At 48.2% G+C, this 20,691-nt stretch overlaps 1 protein-coding gene across 1 annotated transcript in view; it reads right to left on the reverse strand.

Annotated features, from left to right (window-relative positions):
* The window catches only part of LOC125454312 (unconventional myosin-X-like), a 286,482-nt gene that overhangs the window by 81,728 nt on the left and 184,063 nt on the right, over nt 1–20,691 (reverse strand). The window contains exons 30-35 of the mRNA XM_059647628.1: nt 15,557–15,612; nt 14,241–14,383; nt 12,664–12,858; nt 11,314–11,471; nt 7,774–7,897; nt 2,970–3,267 (exon numbers count right to left, since the gene is read on the reverse strand). Of these exons, the coding sequence (XP_059503611.1) occupies nt 2,970–3,267; nt 7,774–7,897; nt 11,314–11,471; nt 12,664–12,858; nt 14,241–14,383; nt 15,557–15,612 (974 nt within the window). The remainder of the gene's footprint in view (nt 1–2,969; nt 3,268–7,773; nt 7,898–11,313; nt 11,472–12,663; nt 12,859–14,240; nt 14,384–15,556; nt 15,613–20,691) is intronic.

Genomic DNA, 20,691 nt, shown 5'->3' on the forward strand with positions numbered 1-20,691 from the left:
CAGAGGGGACTGCCCCAGAGATACTGCCCCAGCTAGACAAAGCCTCAGAGATACTGTCCCGGCCACACAAAGCCTCAGAGATACTGTCCCGGCCACACACTGCCCCAGAGATACTGTCCCGGCCACACACTGCCCCAGAGATACTGTCCCAGCCACACACAGCCCCAGAGATACTGTCCCAGCCACACACAGCCCCAGAGATACTGTCCCGGCCACACACTGCCCCAGAGATACTGTCCCAGCCACACACAGCCCCAGAGCTACTGTCCCAGCCACACACAGCCCCAGAGATACTGTCCCAGCTAGACACAGCCCCAGAGATACTGTCCCGGCCACACACTGCCCCAGAGATACTGCCCCAGCTAGACAAAGCCTCAGAGATACTGTCCCGGCCACACACTGCCCCAGAGATACTGTCCCGGCCACACACTGCCCCAGAGATACTGTCCCAGCCACACACAGCCCCAGAGATACTGTCCCAGCCACACACAGCCCCAGAGATACTGTCCCAGCCGCACACAGCCCCAGAGATACTGTCCCAGCCGCACACAGCCCCAGAAATACAGTCCCAGAGATACTGTCCCAGCCACACAGCCCCAGAGATACTGTCCCAGCCACACACTGCCCCAGATATAATGTCCCAGCCACACACAGCCCCAGAGATACTGTCCCAGCCGCACACAGCCCCAGAAATACAGTCCCAGAGATACTGTCCCAGCCACACAGCCCCAGAGATACTGTCCCAGCCACACACTGCCCCAGATATAATGTCCCAGCTAGACACAGCCCCAGAGATACTGTCCCAGCCACACACAGCCCCAGAGATACTGTCCCAGCCACACACAGCCCCAGAGCTACTGTCCCAGCCACACACAGCCCCAGAGATACTGTCCCAGCTAGACACAGCCCCAGAGATACTGTCCCAGCCACACACAGCCACAGAGATACTGTCCCAGCCACACAGTGCCCCAGAGATACTGTCCCAGCCACACACAGCCACAGAGATACTGTCCCAGCCACACAGTGCCCCAGAGATACTGTCCCAGCCGCACAGTGCCCCAGAGATACTGTCCCAGAGATACTGTCCCAGCCACACACAGCCCCAGAGCTACTGTCCCGGCCACACACAGCCCCAGAGATACTGTCCCAGCCACACACAGCCACAGAGATACTGTCCCAGCCACACAGTGCCCCAGAGATACTGTCCCAGCCGCACAGTGCCCCAGAGATACTGTCCCAGAGATACTGTCCCAGCCACACAGCCCCAGAGATACTGCTCCAGAAATACTGTCCCAGCTAGACACAGCCAGAGACAGGCCCTTCGGCCCAAACTGGTCCGTGCCGACCAAAATGTCCATCCATGCTAATGCAATTTCCCTGCACTTGGCCCATATCCTTCTAAACCTTTCCTACCCACATATTCATCCAAATGCCCATTAAATGTTGTTAATGTACCCGCCTCAACCACTTCCGCTGGCAGCTTATTCCATATGCGTACCAGCCTGTGTAAAAAAATTGCCCCTCAGGTTCCCAGGTATTCTTTCTCATCTGACCTTTAAACTGATGCTCTCTAGTCCTTGACTCCCCAACCCTGGGAAAAATACTGGGTGCATTCACCCTATCCATGCCTCTCATGATCTTATACACTTGTGTAAGGTCCCCCCTCAGTCTCCTATGCTCTGACGATAAAAGTCCTAGCTTGTCCAACCTGCAGAACACCTCCGCTCAGTTCGCAACAAACAACTGCGCCTCCCAGTCGCAAACCATTTCCACTCCCCCTCCCATTCTTTAGATGACATGTCCATCATGGGCCTCCTGCAGTGCCACAATGATGCCACCCAAAGGTTGCAGGAACAGCAACTCATATTCCGCCTGGGAATCCTGCAGCCCAATGGTATCAATGTGGACTTCACCAGTTTCAAAATCTCCCCTTCCCCTACTGCATCCCTAAACCAGCCCAGTTCGTCCCCTCCCCCCACTGCACCACACAACCAGCCCAGCTCTTCCCCCCCACCCACTGCATCCCAAAACCAGTCCAACCTGTCTCTACCTCCCTAACCTGTTCTTCCTCTCACCCATCCCTTCCTCCCACCCCAAGCCGCACCCCCATCTACCTACTAACCTCATCCCACCTCCTGACCTGTCCGTCTTCCCTGGACTGACCTATCCCCTCCCTACCTCCCCACCTGTACTCTCTCCACCTATCTTCTTTACTCTCCATCTTCGGTCCGCCTCCCCCTCTCTCCCTATTTATTCCAGAGCCCTCTCCCCATCCCCCTCTCTGATGAAGGGTCTAGGCCCGAAACGTCAGCTTTTGTGCTCCTGAGATGCTCCTTGGCCTGCTGTGTTCATCCAGCCTCACATTTTATTATCTTGGAATTCTCCAGCATCTGCAGTTCCCATTATCTCTGACACCATGAAACTCCTGCCTGGTTTTGACTTTCCAAAATGCAACACCTCACACTTATCTATATTAAACTTCATTTGCTATTTCTTGGCCCACTTCCCCAGCTGATCAAGATCCTGCTGCAAATTTTGATAATCTTCCTCACCGTCCATGATACCGCCTATTTTAGTGACATCCGCAAAAGCACTAATCATGCCTTGTACATTCTCATTCAAATCATCAACATAGCTAACAACAGCAATGGGCCCACCACCGATCACAGGACATCACTAATCACCGGTCTCCAGTGCGACAAACATCATTCAACCATCACTCTCTGCCTGCCACCATCAAACCAACTGTGCATTCAGTTAGGGAAGTGAGAGTTGGGGAGGGATATGGAAGTGGTCAGGGTAGGATGTAGGAGTAGATAGGCAGTGACTGATGTGGGGGAAGGAGCAGGGGGAGGTGGATGGAGTGTGGTGAGGAAAATGGTGGGGGAGGGAAAGGGGTATGGAGAATGGGGAGACGGTTCAGGAGGAGAATGGTGGGAGAGTCTGGATGAGGACGTTGTGAAACAAACCTCTTCAGGTGGAACTTGAGGTAGCGAAGGATGGTGCGGCTAGGCAGAAAGGTGCAGCTCATGCAGCTGAGCAGCCGACAGTGGTGCAGGCTCCCGGTGCCGTATGGGTGAGGCATGTGGTTGGTTTGTTTGATGAGCTGACAGTAAACCTCATCCCGCAGCGATTTGAGGTCCTGGCAAGTTTGCAGGATCCCCTGGATGATTGGAATGGGATCAGAGATAGCCTCGAGCTCCTGCAGGGAATGGAAGATCCTGACAGCCTCGTCCTGCAGATTTGTGTATCCTTTCTCCTTTTGCACTAGAGCCGGTGAGAGGTGGGGTTGGTTAGATAGGAGAGATGGGATGGGGAGACAGGAAGATGAGAGGTTGGTCTGGAGTCTATAACACATTCAACTACTCAAATAAATTATTTCCCAAAATCCTGTCCTTTAAAACAAGGAGCCACATCAAACTTCATGTACAAAATAACAGCTCATGATGCTAAGTTAACGTCTTATAATGGACAAAGGGTTGGTTAGCTCATAGAGAATGGACAATATTTTATGCACTTGTTGGACATGGGTGTCACAGGCTGGGCCCAGCATTTATTACCCATCCCTAATTTCCCCTGAGAACAGGGTGGTCAGCTGCCCTCCTTAACCGCTGTAATCACCTGCCATAGGTAGACACACAATGCCATTAGGGAGGGAATTCCAGGATTTTGAACCAGCAACACTTAAGGAATGGTGAAATATTTCCAAATCAGGATGAGGAGTACCTTGGAGGGGAATTTTCAGGGGATGGTTTTTCCATCTATCTGTTGCCCTTGTCCTTCTAGATGGAAGTAGCCATGGGTTTAAAAGGAATAAATTACTGTATGTGTTGGAATCTGTGCTGTAAACAATAAACTTTGGAGATCACAGCATCCATCGAAACACAGCAAGCTCATGTTTCAAATCTAGAATACTCTGATCAGCTGAAGCTCTAATGAAGAGTCATCTAGACTCGAAAAGCTAGCTTGCTCTCTCTCCATGGATGCTGCCTGACTCGCTGTGATCTCCAGCATTTGCTGTTTTCAGTGTGGGTTTGGAAGGCGCTGCCTAAGGATCTTTGGTGAATTTCTGCAGTACATCTTGTAGATAGTACACACTGCTGCTACTGAGCATCGGTGGTGGAGGGAGTGAATGTTTGTGGATGTGGTGCCAATCAAGCGGCTGCTTTGGCCTGGATGGTGTCAAGCTTCTTGAGTGTTGTTGGGGCTCCACTCATCCAGGCAAGTGGGGAGTATTCCATCCCACTCCTGACTTGCGCCTTGTAGATGGTGGACAGATTTGGGGGAGGCGGGAGTTGATTTAATCAGCGTAATATTCTTCACCTCTGACCTGCTCTTGTTGCCACTGTGTTTATGTGGTGAGTCCAGTTGAAGTTTTGGTCAATGGTAACCTCAAGGATGTTGACAGTGGGGATATGATGATGGTAACACCATTGAAAGGCATTGGGCAATGGTCAAATTGTGTCTTATTGGGATGATCATAGCCTGGCATTTGTGTGGCGTGAATGTCACTTGCCACCAATCAGCCCGAGCTTGAATATCATCTTGTTTTTGCTACATTTAAATATGGACTGCTTTAGTACCTGAGGAGTTGCAAATGGAGCTGAACATTGTGCAATCATCAGTGAACATCCCACTTCTGACCTTATGATGGAGCGAAGGTCATTGATGAAGCAGCTGAAGATGGTTGGGCCTAGGACACCACCCTGAGGAACTCCTGCAGAGACGTCCTGGAGCTGAGATGGCTGACCTCTCACAACCACGATCATCTTCCTATGTGTTAGGTATGACTCCAATCACCAGAGAGTTTGCCCCCTGATGCCAACTGATGTCAGTTTTACCAGGGCTCCTTGATGCCACAGTCAGTCAAATGCAGCCTTGATATCAAGGGCTGTCACTCTCACCTCAACCTCTGGAACACAGCTGCTTTGTCCATGTGTGAACCAAGGCTGTAATGAGATCAGGAGCTGAGTGGCGCTGGCAGAACCCAAACTGGGCATCACTGAGCAGGTTATTGCTGAGCAGGTGCTGCTTGATAGCACTGTTACTGACACCTTCCATCACTTTACTGATGATCGAGAGGAGACTGATGGGACGGGAATTGGCCAGGTTGGATTTGCCCTGCTTTTTGTGTACAGGGCATACCTGGGTAATTATCCATATTGTCAGGTAGATCCCAGTGTTGTAACTGTACTGGAATAGCTTGGCTAGGGGAGCGGCAAGTTCTAGAGCACAAGTCTTCAGTCCTATTGCCAGAATGTTGTCAGGGCCCATAGCCTTTGCAGTGTCCAGTGTCTTCAACCGTTTCTTAATATAATGTGGAGTGAATTGTATTGGCTGAAGGCTGGTATCTGTGATGCTGGGGACCACTGGAGGAGGCCGAGATAAGTCATCCACTCAGCACTTCTGGCTGAAGATTGCTGCGAATGCTTCAGCCTTATCTTTTGCCAGGTGTACTGGACTCTTCCATCATTAAGGATGGGGACATTTACGGACACTCATCGTCCACGGATTAATCCAGTCCTGGACTGGGAGGTTATTTTATGAAGAAAGATTGAAGGGGGTTGGACCTATAACCATTGGGGTTTAGAAGGATGAGAGATGATCTTATTGACAAAAATCAGATCACAAGGTGACTGGACAGGGTGAGTTTCCAGAAGATGTTTCTGTCTGTGGGAGATGAGAACTAAGGAACAGAGGGTCATTAGGATGTGAAATTCTGTTCCCAGAAGGTCGTGGAGGTTTAGTCTTTAAATTAATTCAAAAATGAGCTTATTGATAGATGAGGGAATCAGAGTTCATAAAATCACAAAATTATTAGAGTGGGGAGGCCATCCAGCCCGCCATTCCTGCACCAACTCTTTGAGAATTCTAATTTTGTACATTCTCCTGCTTCTCCACGTTTCTATTTAAATTATCATCTAATTCCCTCTTTAATGCCTTAATTGAATCTGCCTCCACTCCAGTCCCAGACAGTGATTCTGATCGCCTCTGACTGTGAGAAAAAGGACTTTCCTCACCTTGCATTTGTTTCTTTTATAAAGCACTTTAAATTTGTCCCCGTGATTCTCAATCATTTCACTGGAGGGAACAGCTTCTCCCTATCTACTCTATCTAGCCTGCTCATGATCATGACAATCGCAATCAAATTTTTGATTAGATACAGTCAGCACAGCTTTGTGAGGGGCAGGTTATGCCTCACAAGCCTTATTGAATTTTTTGGGGATGTGATAAAACACACTGATGAAGGGAGAGCAGTGGACCTGTTTCTACACCGTAGGCATTCTATCAACACGGTAGGCTCATTCAGAAAGTAAGGAGGCATGGGATTCAGGGATATGTGGCTGTCTAGATATAAAACTAGCTGTCCATTAAAAGACAGAGGGTGATAGTTGATGGAAAGTATTCAGCCTGGAGCTCGGTGACCAGTGGTGTTCCACAGGGATCTGTACTGAGACCTCTGCTCTTAGTGATCTTAATAAATAACTTGGATGAGGAAGTGGAAGGGTGGGTTAGTAAGTTTGCCGAAGACACAAAGGTTGGAGTTGTGGATAGTGTGGAGGTCTGTTGCAGGTTGCAATGGGACATTGGCAGGATGCAGAGCTGGACAAACAAGTGGCAGATGGAATTCAACCCAGAAAAGTGTGAAGTGGCTTATTTCGGAGGGTCAAATTTGAATGCAGAATACAGTGTTAATGGCAGGATTCTTGGCAGTTGGAGGAACAGAGGGATCTTGGGGTCCATGTCCACAAGTCTCTCAATGTTGCAGCCGAAGTTAATAGGGTTGTAAAGAAGGCGTATGGTGTGTTGGCTTTCATTGGCAGGGGAATTGAGTTTAAGATCCGTGAGGTTATGCTGCAGCTCTATGAAACTCTAGTTAGATCACACTTGGAATATTGTGTTCAGTTCTGGTCACCTCATTACAGGAAAGATGTGGAAGCTTTAGAGAGAGTGCAGAGGAGATTTATTAAGATGCTGCCTGGACTGGAAGGCAGGTCTTATGAGGAAAGGTTGAGGGAGCTAGAGTATTTTTCATTGGAGTGAAGAAGGATGAGAGGTGACTTGATAGAGGTTTACAAGGTGATGCGAGGCATAGATAGAGTGGATAATCAGAGACTTTTTCCCAGGGCAGAAATGACTATTACGATGGGTGCATAATTTTAAGGTGATTGGAGGAGGGTATGGGGTGATGTCAGAGGTAGGTTCTTCACACAGAGGATGGTGGGTGCGTGGAATGTGCTGCCAGCAGTGGTAATGGAGTCAGATACTTCAGGGACTTTTAAGTGAGTCTTGGATACGCACATGGAGGATAGTAAAATGTAGGGTCTGCAGGGTAGATTGATCTTAATAGGATAATAGGTCGGCACAACACGGTGGACCTGAAGAGCCTGTACTGTAGTGTACTGTTCTATGTTCTATGAGCAGTAAAAATCACTCAGATTCAGTGTGAAATCTGGAAGGGAGGGTATTGAGTGTGATGTAAACAGCAACACTGAAGCTATTTTTCGCAGAATTACTGACCCCACTCCTAACCCTGAGGGAGATGGAGAAAAGAAAATGGGGAGGAATTAGAAACATTGAAAGGAAATAATTTTCAGGCTTTTCAGGAGAGTGGGACTAGACTGATCAATCTTTCAGGGACCTGGCAGAGGCATGATGCCTCTTTCTGTGTTTAGGATTCTGTGTTTGCACAAATACATCCACTATCTCCACAATTACCATTTTCTGTTAGATTTATTCAAAGTCTAAAGGAGATGTCAAGCAGATACTCACAACTGGGGTCGATGTCTCCATAGAGCAATGGTAAAAGAGGCGAGTGCAGGGAGTGTTGGGTATAACGTAGGATTGGGTTCCTTTTGTAAATCTGCTCCACAATCTCCACGTTCACACTGTTCTCCTGAAAAATAAAGTAGATTCTCAGATCAATATCAAAAGTGGATGGCAGCATAAAACATGCTGGCATCATCACTTCCCAAAATCTCATTAGCCATTTCAATAAACCTAACTATATCCCAACTTGAACACACAATAATGAGGAAGTCTTGCCTACATAAAACTGACCATCCAAAACCAAGCTGGACCTGACCATTAGACAGGGCGATTGCAGACTAGACTGTGAACTTGAAGAAGCATTGTGTGTTCATTTCCACACGGATAGACAGCGCGCACGCGCACACACACACACACACACACACACACACACACAAACACACACACAGGACTTGAGTAAAGGAGAAGTGATGTTATGTTGCAATTATAAAGGGCATTGGTGAGATAATACCTGGAATATTGTGTGCAATTTTGATCTCCTGTACTGTGGAAGGATGTCCTGGTAATGGAAAGAGTGCAATGAATGTTTACCAGACTGATTCCTGGAATTCTGGGACTTACATGTGGAGAGAGACTGGATCAGTTAGGGCTAGAGATAATGGGAACTGCAGATGCTGGAGATTCCAAGATAATAAAATGTGAGGCTGGATGAACACAGCAGGCCAAGCAGCATCTCAGGAGCACAAAAGCTGACGTTTCGGGCCTAGACCCTTCATCAGAGAGGGGGATGGGGGGAGGGAACTGGAATAAATAGGGAGAGAGAGGGAGGCAGACCGAAGATGGAGAGTAAAGAAGATAGGTGGAGAGAGTGTAGGTGGGGAGGTAGGGAGGGGATAGGTCAGTCCAGGGAAGACGGACAGGTCAAGGAGGTGGGATGAGGTTAGTAGGTAGCGGGGGGTGCGGCTTGGGGTGGGAGGAAGGGATGGGTGAGAGGAAGAACCGGTTAGGGAGGCAGAGACAGGTTGGACTGGTTTTGGGATGCAGTGGGTGGGGGGGAAGAGCTGGGCTGGTTGTGTGGTGCAGTTGGGGGAGGGGACGAACTGGGCTGGTTGAGGGATGCAGTAGGGGAAGGGGAGATTTTGAAACTGGTGAAGTCCACATTGATACCATATGGCTGCAGGGTTCCCAGGTGGAATATGAGTTGCTGTTCCTGCAACCTTCGGGTGGCATCATTGTGGCAGTGCAGGAGGCCCATGATGGACATGTCATCAAGAGAATGGGAGGGGGAGTGGAAATGGTTTGCGACTGGGAGGTGCAGTTGTTTTTTGCGAACTGAGCGGAGGTGTTCTGCAAAGCGGTCCCCAAGCCTCCGCTTGGTTTCCCCAATGTAGAGGAAGCCGCACCGGGTACAGTGGATGCAGTATACCACATTGGCAGATGTGCAGGTGAACCTCTGCTTGATGTGGAATGTCATCTTGGGGCCTGGGATGGGGGTGAGGGAGGAGGTGTGGGGACAAGTGTAGCATTTCCTGCGGTTGCAGGGGAAGGTGCCGGGTGTGGTGGGGTTGGAGGGCAGTGTGGAGCGAACAAGGGAGTCACGGAGAGAGTGGTCTCTCCGGAAAGCAGACAGGGGAGGGGATGGAAAAATGTCTTGGGTGGTGGGGTCGGATTGTAAATGGCGGAAGTGTCGGAGGATAATGCGTTGTATCCGGAGGTTGGTGGGGTGGTGTGTGAGAACGAGGGGGATCCTCTTGGGGCGGTTGTGGCGGGGGCGGGGTGTGAGGGATGTGTCGCGGGAAATGCGGGAGACGCGGTCAAGGGCGTTCTCGATCACCGTGGGGGGAAAGTTGCGGTCCTTAAAGAACTTGGACATCTGGGATGTGCGGGAGTGGAATGTCTTGTCGTGGGAGCAGATGCGGCGGAGGCGGAGGAATTGGGAATAGGGGATGGAATTTTTGCAGGAGGGTGGGTGGGAGGAGGTGTATTCTAGGTAGCTGTGGGAGTCGGTGGGCTTGAAATGGACATCAGTTACAAGCTGGTTGCCTGAGATGGAGACTGAGAGGTCCAGGAAGGTGAGGGATGTGCTGGAGATGGCCCAGGTGAACTGAAGGTTGGGGTGGAAGGTGTTGGTGAAGTGGATGAACTGTTCGAGCTCCTCTGGGGAGCAAGAGGCAGCGCCGATACAGTCATCAATGTACCGGAGGAAGAGGTGGGGTTTGGGGCCTGTGTAGGTGCGGAAGAGGGACTGTTCCACGTAACCTACAAAGAGGCAGGCATAGCTGGGGCCCATGCGGGTGCCCATGGCCACCCCCTTGGTCTGTAGGAAGTGGGAGGAGTCAAAAGAGAAGTTGTTGAGTGTGAGGACGAGTTCAGCTAGGCGGATGAGAGTGTCGGTGGAGGGGGACTGGTCGGGCCTGCGGGACAGGAAGAAGCGGAGGGCCTTGAGGCCATCTCCATGCGGAATGCAGGTGTACAGGGACTGGACGTCCATGGTGAATATGAGGTGTTGGGGGCCAGGGAATTGGAAGTCCTGGAGGAGGTGGAGGGCGTGGGTGGTGTCACGGACGTAGGTGGGGAGTTCCTGGACCAAAGGGGAGAAAATGGAGTCCAGATAGGTGGAGATGAGTTCGGTGGGGCAGGAGCAGGCTGAGACGATGGGTCGACCAGGGCAGGCAGGTTTGTGGATTTTGGGAAGGAGATAGAAACGGGCCGTGCGGGGTTGGGGAACAATGAGGTTGGAGGCTGTGGGTGGGAGGTCCCCTGAGGTGATGAGGTCGTGAATGGTGTTGGAGATGATGGTTTGGTGCTCGGGTGTGGGGTCATGATCGAGGAGGCGGTAGGAGGTGGTGTCGGAGAGTTGGCATCTGGCCTCGGCGATGTGGAGGTCAGTGCGCCATACTACCACTGCGCCACCCTTGTCTGCGGGTTTGATGGTGAGGTTGGGGTTGGAGCGGAGGGAGCGGAGGGCTGCCCGTTCTGCGGGGGAGAGGTTGGAGTGGGTGAGAGGGGTGGAGAGGTTGAGGCGGTTGATCAACCTCCCCCCATCCCCCTCTCTGATGAAGGGTCTAGGCCCGAAACGTCAGCTTTTGTGCTCCTGAGATGCTGCTTGGCCTGCTGTGTTCATCCAGCCTCACATTTTATTATCTCAGTTAGGGCTATATCACTTTTGAAGAATGAGGGGAGATCTTGGAGAAACCTTTAAAACTCTAACAGGGTCAGGAAGGAAGTTGACCATAGCCAGGATACGGGGCTGGCCATTTTGGACTGGGATAAGGAAAAATGTCTTCAGCAGAGAGTGGAGAGCCTGTGGAAATCTCTGCCACAGAAAGTGGTTGAGACCAAAATGTTGAATGTTTTCATGAAAGAGTTAGATACAGTTCTAGGGGTTAATGGGATCAAAGGGTATGTGGAGAAAGCAGGAACAGGAGATCGAGTTGGATGGTTAGCCATGATCATATTGAATGGTCAAGCAGAATCAAAAGGCCGAATGGCCCACTCCTGCTCCTGTTATCCATGTTGACAGTGTCCATTGGCTCTCCTTACCTTGATATCATGAATCAGCTGCTGGGTTGGAGTTTCTATGGGAACTTTGCTGTCGATGACGTTCTGAATGGCACTTGTCCAGCGTGTGGCCTCATTCAGTAACTTGGTGTAAAGTCGATAGGAGTGTTTCCTGCCATGAACCACAAAGTGCCAATAACCTAGAGCCAGCAAAGGGTCAGAACAACCAACACAGTTAGCTTAGTGGGGTATGGTCACTGATAGGAAGAAACACCAACTACTCTATTACTACATCACACACTGATACTCCAGGAGTAATGCTCCTGCTCAGCGATACTCCACGAGTAACGCTCCTGCTCAGCGATACTCCAGGAGTAACGATCCTGCTCAGCGATACTCCAGGAGTAACGCTCCTGCTCAGCGATACTCCACGAGTAACACTCCTGCTCAGTGATACTCCACGAGTAACACTCCTGCTCAGCGATACTCCACAAGTAACGCTCCTGCTCAGCGATACTCCACGAGTAATGCTCCTGCTCAGCAATACTCCACGAGTAACGCTCCTGCTCAGCGATACTCCACGAGTAACGCTCCTGCTCAGCGATACTCCACGAGTAACGCTCCTGCTCAGCGATACTCCACGAGTAACGCTCTTGCTCAGCGATACTTCAGGAGTAACACTCCTGCTCAGCGATACTCCTGGAGTAAGCTCCTGCTCAGCAATACTCCTGGAGTAACGCTCCTGCTCAGCGATACTCCACGAGTAACGCTCCTGCTCAGCGATACTCCACGAGTAACGCTCCTGCTCAGCGATACTCCACGAGTAACGCTCTTGCTCAGCGATACTTCAGGAGTAACACTCCTGCTCAGCGATACTCCGGGAGTAAGCTCCTGCTCAGCGATACTCCTGGAGTAACGCTCCTGCTCAGCGATACTCCACGAGTAATGCTCTTGCTCAGCGATACTCCAGGAGTAACGCTCCTGCTCAGTGATACTCCTGGAGTAACGCTCCTGCTCAGCGATACTCCACGAGTAACGCTCCTGCTCAGCGATACTCCACGAGTAACGCTCCTGCTCAGCGATACTCCACGAGTAACGCTCCTGCTCAGCGATACTCCAGAAGTAACGCTCCTGCTCAGTGATACTCCAAGGAGTAACACACCTGCACACTGGGAGTAACGTTCTTTTTTTGCTTATGGTCGTTAGTAATTTTCCTGGACACTAATACGTCAGGAGTAAGTTTCCCAAACACTGAAAGTAGGAAGTATACTGATATCAAGGAGTCACACTCATTGACACTGATAATATTTTAAGAGGTGTTAAGTCATGTTAGTTAGGAGAAGACTGCAGTAATCATCTTCTCTCATGTGTGTTCTCACACTCTCTCAGCACCTGTTTCTCTGAAGGTTTTATCATCAGGTTGAATGACAGAGCAGAGACTGTTCAGGACCAAGGTGCCCAGCTTGGTTGAGGTCCGTTCAGCAGACTTGTAATAATCCAGTGAGTTACTATTCAGCAAAAACCAACGTCTCTTCAGTTTCAATGACGAGGTTTTCCCACTGCTCCTCATCTCTTTATGGAGCCAACCTTGAACAAGAGAACACAAGGTTCAGCACAGAGACCCAGAGATCCCCTACCACCACCTCCCCACCCCGACACCCAGGCCCAGAACAGGTACCAAATGCCCGCATTGAGAACCCTCACCACAAGGACCCAGCAGCCAAAGAACCCTTCACAAGGAGATTTTGCCCTCACTACCTTCACCATTTGTACCTGGCCAGGCAGAGACCCCCTCACTCACTGAACACACATTAATGAGGCACTGAAAGCTGACATGCATTGTGAAGCTATAACAAGCTATTAGGAAAGCGAACAGAATGTTTGCCTTTATTGCTGGGGGATTTGAGTACACGAGTAGTGAAGTATTGCTTTAGGTGTACAGGAGCTTGGTTAAACTGCTTCTGGAGTAATGTGTGCAGTTCTGTCTCCTTATCTCTAAAAAGATGTTATTGCCATCGAGAGGGAATGCAGCGAAGGTTTACTAAACACGGTCCTGGGGAAGCAGGACTGAGCTGTGCAAAGTTTGGGCAAACTGGGTCAGTATAGACAGGGTAGATGCAGGTAAGATGTTTTCTCTGGTTGGAGTGTTAATAACCAGGGGCACAATTAAGGGAGATACAATTTAAGGCCAAGATGTGGCGAATTTATTTTACTCAGTTGTGAATCTTTGGAATTCTTTACCATAGAAGGCTGTAGAAGCTCAGTATTTGAGTATGGTTAAGGTAGAGGCAGATAGATTTCTGAGTCCCAGTGGTGTACAACATCATGGGGATGGAGCGGAGTGGATAAAAGGCAGGGAAATGTTTCTTCAACCATGATAATGTTAAATGGTGTAGCAGGCTCAATGGACTGAATGGCCTGTTCCTACATTCTAAAATGCTGCGTTTACCCCTTAAATTGATACTTCTCCAAATTGTCCAGATGAGAGCAATGCAAAAAGCTTTAACAAAATATGCCTTTTCTCAGCAATAACCAAATTCTTTAAAACCAAAATAACTCGTGTTCTTTAAGGAGATAATCCAACCATCCTTACCTGTTTTGACCTAAACCTGACTCCAGACACACAGAAATACATTTGACTTTTAACGATCCTTCCAAAATAACCTAAAAGCCTCTCAGTTCAAGCGTAATTAGGAATGGTCAGTAAATGCTAGCAGTGACACTCACATCTCACAATGAGCCAATTTGTACAATCTGCACGGGGCTGGGAGACTCTGTGACCACGAGACTCAGAGGGAACAGGGAACTATGAGGATGGGACACCAAGCAAATAACAACAAACAAAGTGTGTTCTACATCTGTTTCAGGCATATTTCCCCAAACATACATACATCAGCGTTAACCCGCCACCCACAACCCCAGTAGAGCCAGCTTCCCTCCTCCAACTCCAATCCCTGAGCTTCATTTACCACGAACAATGAATTCTTGTCCCAGGTTCATGGCATCTCCCTTGGATTTCTGAAGGAGGGATATCCAGTGATGCATTTCCTCCGGACTGACGGAGTTACAGTGAATCACACGTGTCGCCAGGATAATCACAAAAGAATTTGGTCTGAAAGTACAAAACAGATTGGAAAAACATTCACCTTCCCCACATTCCCATCCTGTCCCGGAGGTGTTGACTCTCACTGAAGAATAGGTTCCAATACTGCACAGGGTTACATACAGACTAAAGCTTCCTCTACACTGTCCCTAACAAACACTCCCAGGACAGGGACAGCACAGGGTTACATACAGACTAAAGCTTCCTCTACACTGTCCCTAACAAACACACCCAGGACAGGGACAGCACAGGGTTACATACAGAGTAAAGCTTCCTCTACACTGTCCCCAATCAAACATTCCCAGGGCAGGGACAGCATGTGGTTCGATAAATAGTACAGCTTCCCCTACAATGCCCCCAGCAAACACTTCCAAAACAGGGACAGCATGGGGTTAGACACGAGTAAAGCTCTCTCTACACTGTCCCTATCAAACACTCGCAGGACAGGGGCAGAATGGGGTTAGATACAGAGGAAAGTTTCCTCTCTTCTTCTGACAGAAAGTACAGCATTCCCCACAATTCTCAGGACAGGTCCAGCACTAGAGATTCTATTATAAAGTATCTACTTGTGCCCATCTCTGCACCTATAAATTATGTTCTTAAAATTAGTTAATATGTCATATTCAATTTTCATTTTGGAAAACCATGTTGATGTTGATGTTTCTTTGATTGTCTAAATGCACTGGGGACTTTGCTACATCACTGTCCAACCCTTTCCCTATGCCTGATGTTAGGTTTAATTAGTTTGTAGTTCTCTGTTTTCTCTCCCTCTCTCTCTTTTATTGAATATCTGCTAATTTCCCATTGGCTGGCTCCATTCTAGCATCCAGGGAAATTGAGAAAGAGAGGAGCAGCAGTTCTGGTCTCTCAGTCCAAGCCATCAAGGATAATATGTCAGGAAGCACTTCATCACACAAAGGAGAGGAGGAATCTGGAACTGTCTTACTGCAGAAATCTGATGACGCTGGAGGTCGATAGATTTTTGCTTGGTAACTGGAATATGAAGAAAGGCAAGGAACAGGGTAAAGGTACAGATCAGGCTGATCCAGATAAATCCAGGGACTAACAGGCCTCCTCCTGTTCCTGTGTAATGGACTCAAAAGGCTGAAAGGCATCCTCCCTGTTTGTATACCAGGCGTAAGGGACTGAATGGTCTCCTGTTCCCGAGACACTCAATGTTACCTGTCAGGGTTGTCGGAGGCACATACAGACTCAATCAATCCAACATCCACAGTGCCCTGCACCAAAGAAACAGAACACAGAATCAGATTAATCATTGTCACTTGTAGGCACAGTGGCACTTATCCTACATTGACCAGTCTCAGAATTCTCAATTTTAGATTAGATTCCCTACAGTGTGGAAACAGGCCCTTTGGCCCAACAAGTCCACACCGCCATTTGCAGCATCCCACCCAGACCCATCCCCCTATAACCCACACACCCCTGAACACTATGGGCAATTTAGCATGGCCAACCTACCTGGCCTGCACATCTTTGGACTGTGGGAGGAAACTGGAGCACCCGGAGGAAACCCACGCAGACATGGGGAGAATGCGCAAACTCCACACAGACAGTTGCCCGAGGCTGGAATGGAACCCGGGTCCCTGGTGCTGTGAGGCTGCAGTGCTAACCACTGAGACACCGTGCCACCCTTTTGTAGCTTTCAGATCTCTGGCTTATATACCTCAGCAAACACAAGAGACCATCTAAGCAATATCATTAGTCAAATAGGCATGACTTTTCAGAATAACCCAAAATCAAATTAACACAAGTGGGGTTAGATCCAGAGTAAAGCTCTCTCTACTCCTTTACACTAAAGGTAAAGCTTACTCAACACTGCCCCACTCAAAAACTCTAGGGCAAGCAGAGCATAGGGTTAGATACAGAGTAAAGCTCCCTCTACACTGTCCTGCATCAAACATTCCCAGCATAGGGACAGCACAGGGTTAGATACGGAGTAAAGCTGCCTCAATGCTGTCCCCAGCAAACAATCCCAGGATATGGATAGTATGGGGTTAGATACAGAGCAAAATTCCCTCTCTTTTTTTCAGAACAAAGAACAGTACAGCACAGGACAGGCCATTCAGCCCACCAAGACAGTGCTGACACATGATGCCTTTCTAAACTAACATCTTTTTGCTTCTACATGGTCCATATCCCTCTATTCCTGCCTATTCATGTGTCTGTCAAGATGCCTCTTAAATACTGCTACTGTATCTGCTTCGACCAACTCCTCCAGCAGCACATTCTAGGTGCTTATCACCCTCTGTGTAAAAAAACCTGCCTCTCACATTCCGTTTGAACCTACCCCCTTTTTACCTTAAAACTGTCCCCTAGAAATTGACATTTCTACCCTGGGAGAAAGACTCTGACCATCCACTCTATCAATGCCTCTCGTAATTTTGTAAACCTTTATCAGATTGCTCCTCAGTCTCTGACATTCAAGTGAAAACTAACCAAGTAAACCATTTCTGTTCCCTCTCCAAATCCACATCCCTCTGGTTGTGTACTGACAAGCACTGTACACAATATTCCAAATGTGGCAGAACTGAAGTTCTGTACAGCTGCAACTTGACTTGCCAATTTTTATACTCTATGCTCCAGCTGTTGAAACATGCTCCTTGACCATCTTATCCACTTATGTTGCTACTTTCAGGGAACTGTGCACCTCCATGCCTAGATCCCTCTGTGTGTTGATGCTAACAAGGGTACTACTGTCTACTTTCCTCTTGCATCAGACCTTTCAAAATGCGTCACCTCACATTTATCCAGATTAGCTCCATCTACCATTTCTCTGTCCAAGTCTCCAGCCTATCTATATCCTGCTGCATCTTCTGGTAATCCTGCTCACCATCCTCAGCTCCTCCAATCTTTGTGTCATTCTCAAACTTACTCATCAGGCCACTTACATTCTCCTCCCGATCATTTATATATATACATTACAAACAACAGGGGTCCCAGCACTGATCCCTTCAGAATACCACTGGGCATAGATCTTCGGTCAGAAAAACATCATTCCACAGCTACTCTCTGGCTCAGCCAGTTCTTTATTCATTTTACCAGCTCACCATGTGACCTCATCTTTTGTATCAGCCTGCCATGAGGGCCCTTTTCAAACGCCTTGCTAAAGTCCACATGGACAACATCCAATGGCGTGCCCTCATTCCTTTGTCACTTCCTCAAAAAACTCAATCAAGTTTCTGAGACATAAACTCTCCTGGATCAAGGCTTATTGCCTATTGCTAATGAGGCAATATTTTTCTGAATATGATTAAATCCCATCCCTAAGAATCTTCTCCAAACATTTCCCTACTACTGACATTATGCTTACAGGCCTGTAAATTTTCTGATTATCCCTGTTGCCTTTCTTAAAAAAAGGAACAATGTTGGATATTTTCCAGTTCTCTGGGACCTCACCTGCGACTAAAGAAGATACAGGGACTTCAAAAAAGGCCTCAGCAATTTCCACTCCCTAAGCTTTTTGGGATTGTTTCCATCAGGCCCTGGGGACCTGTCTAACTTAATACTTTTCAAAACACTCAATGCCTCATCCCTCTCTAAAATGTCCTATAATTTGAACATACCCCTCTCTAGAATCACCATCCACCAAGTATTCATGAAGGACCTCACCCACTTCTTCCAGATTCAGGAATAAATTCCCTTCTTTGTTCTTGAGTGAACTTGTTCTTGAGTGAACCTACCCTTTTCCTAGCTGCCATTTTGTAGAACAAAGAACAAAGAAAATTACAGCACAGGAACAGGCCCTTCAGCCCTCCAAGCCTGCGCCGATCCAGATCCTCTGTCTAAACCTGTCACCTATTTTCTAAGCGTGTGTATCCCTTTGCTCCCTGCCCATCCAAGTACCTATCCAGATACATCTTAAAAGACACTATCGTGTCTGCATCTACTACCTCCGCTGGCGATGTGTTCCATGCACCCACCACCCCCGTGTAAAGAACTTTCCACGTATATCTCCCTTAAACTTTCTCCTCTCACTTTGAACTCATGACCCCTAGTAATTGAGTCCCCGACTCTGGGAAAAAGCTTCTTGCTATCCACCCTGTCTATATCTCTCATGATTTTGTAGACCTCAATCAGGTCCATAAGACCATAAGACCATAAGACATAGAAGTGGAAGTAAGGCCATTCGGCCCATCAAGTCCACTCCGCCATTTAAATCATGGCTGATGGGCATTTCAACTCCACTTACCTGCACTCTCCCCGTCCCCCAACAATCTCCATCTTTCTAATGAAAATAGTCCCAATCAACTCAACCCTTCTTCACAGCTAGCGCCCTCCATACCAGGCAACATCCTGGTGAACCTGCTCTGCACCCTCTCCAATGCATCCACATCCTTTTGGTAATGTGGCGACCAGAACTGTACACAGTACTCCAAATGTGGCCGAACCAAAGTCCTATACAACTGCAACATGACCTGCCAACTCTTGTACTCAATACCCTGTCCATTGAAGGAAAGCATGCCATATGCCTTCTTGACCACCCTACTGACCTGCGTTGCCACCTTCAGGGAAAACCCAGATCTCTCTGTTCATTAATTTTCCCCAGGACTTTTCTTGTAGTTGATATATGTATCAAAAAAACTTGGGATTTTTCTTAATCTTGTTTGCCAAGATCATTTCGACATCCCTTTCAGTTCTGCTAACTCTTTGTTTACTTTTTTTCTTCGAGCGCTCTGCCTGTCTTCTGTTTCCTTAACCTTATACATGCCTCTTTTTCCTCTCTAACTGAGCTCATAATTTCTCTCGTCATCCAAGGTTCGCAAAACATGCCATCCGCATCTTTCATGTATACAAGCGCATGCTGGTCCTGAACTCTAATCAACTGGCCTTTAAAAGATTACCCCACTTGTCAAATGTGGAATTATCCTCAAACATCTGCTCCTAACCTACATTCCTCAGTTACTGTCTAATATTGTCGTAGGCAGCTTTCCCTGAGTGTAGTACCTCCAAGTGAGGACTACTCTTATCCCTATCCATAAGTAACTTAAAATTTGGGGAATTATGGTCATTCTTCCCCAAATACTTTACCTCTGAAACTTCAATCACCTGGCCGCGCTAATTGCCTAGTACTAGACCTTGTGTGGTCTCTTCTTCAGTTGGATTATTTACATATTATTTTAAAATACTGTCCTGGACATACCTAACAAACTCTCCCCCCAAACAAGCCCCTAAACACTAAGGGAATCCCAATCAATACAGGGGAAGTTAAAATCACCCACCACAACCACGCTGTTGTTTTCACATTTTTCCGTAATCTGTCCATATATCTGTTCCTCTATCAGTTGCTGGCTGTGGGAGCCCTGTAGTACCATCCCATTAAAGTGACTGCACCTTTCCAACTCTGAGCTCTATCCATATGGCTTCATTGGATGAGCCCTCCAAAGTGTCCTCCCCCTGTACAGCTCTGATATTCTCCTTTATCAAAAATGCAACTCTCTCACCTCTTTTACATTCCTATCTTGCCTGAAACAACTAAATCTGGGATGTTAAGCTACCAGTCTTGTCCCTCTTTCAACCTAGTTTCTGTCACAGCTACAACATCACAGCTATATATGTTACTCCAGACTCTAAGTTCATCTGCTTTACCCATCATGCTCCTCACATTGAAATAAATGCACTTCATACCTCCCGTCCTGTCATGTTTTTCTTTATATTCATTTGTGGTATGTGGGTGTCTCTGGCTGGGCCCAGCATTTCTTGTCCGTCCCTAGTTGCCCCTTGAGAAGGTGGGGGTGAGGTGCCTTCTTGAACCACTGAAGTCCATGCGCTGTAGGTTGACCCACGATGCCCTTAGGGAGGGAATTCCAGGATTCTGACCCAGTGACAGTGAAGAAACAGCTATATATTTCCAAGTCAAGATGGTGAGTGGCTCGGAGGGGAACTTAAAGATGGTGGAGTTCTCAATTGTCTACTGCCCTTGTATTTCTGGATGGAAGTGGTCATGGGCTTAGAAGGTGCTGTCTGAGGATCTTTGGTGAATTTCTGCAGTGCATCTTGTAGTTAGTACACACTGCTGCTACTGAGCGTCGGGGGTGGAGGGAGTGGGATGTTTGTGGATGTGGTGCCAATCAAGCGGCTGTTTTGTCCTGGATGGTGTCAAGCTTCTTGAGTGTTGTTGGGGCTGCACTCATCCAGGTAAGTGGGGAGTATTCCATCACACTCCTGACTTGTGCCTTGTAGCTGGTGGGACAGGCTTTGGGGAGTCAGGAAGTCAGTTACTAGTTGCAGTGTTCCCAGCTTCTGGCCTGCTCTTGTATCCACTGTGTTTATGTGGTGAGTCCAGTTGAGTTTCTGGT

Source organism: Stegostoma tigrinum, chromosome 7 (assembly GCF_030684315.1).
Source record: "Stegostoma tigrinum isolate sSteTig4 chromosome 7, sSteTig4.hap1, whole genome shotgun sequence".
NCBI classification, from domain to species: domain Eukaryota; kingdom Metazoa; phylum Chordata; class Chondrichthyes; order Orectolobiformes; family Stegostomatidae; genus Stegostoma; species Stegostoma tigrinum.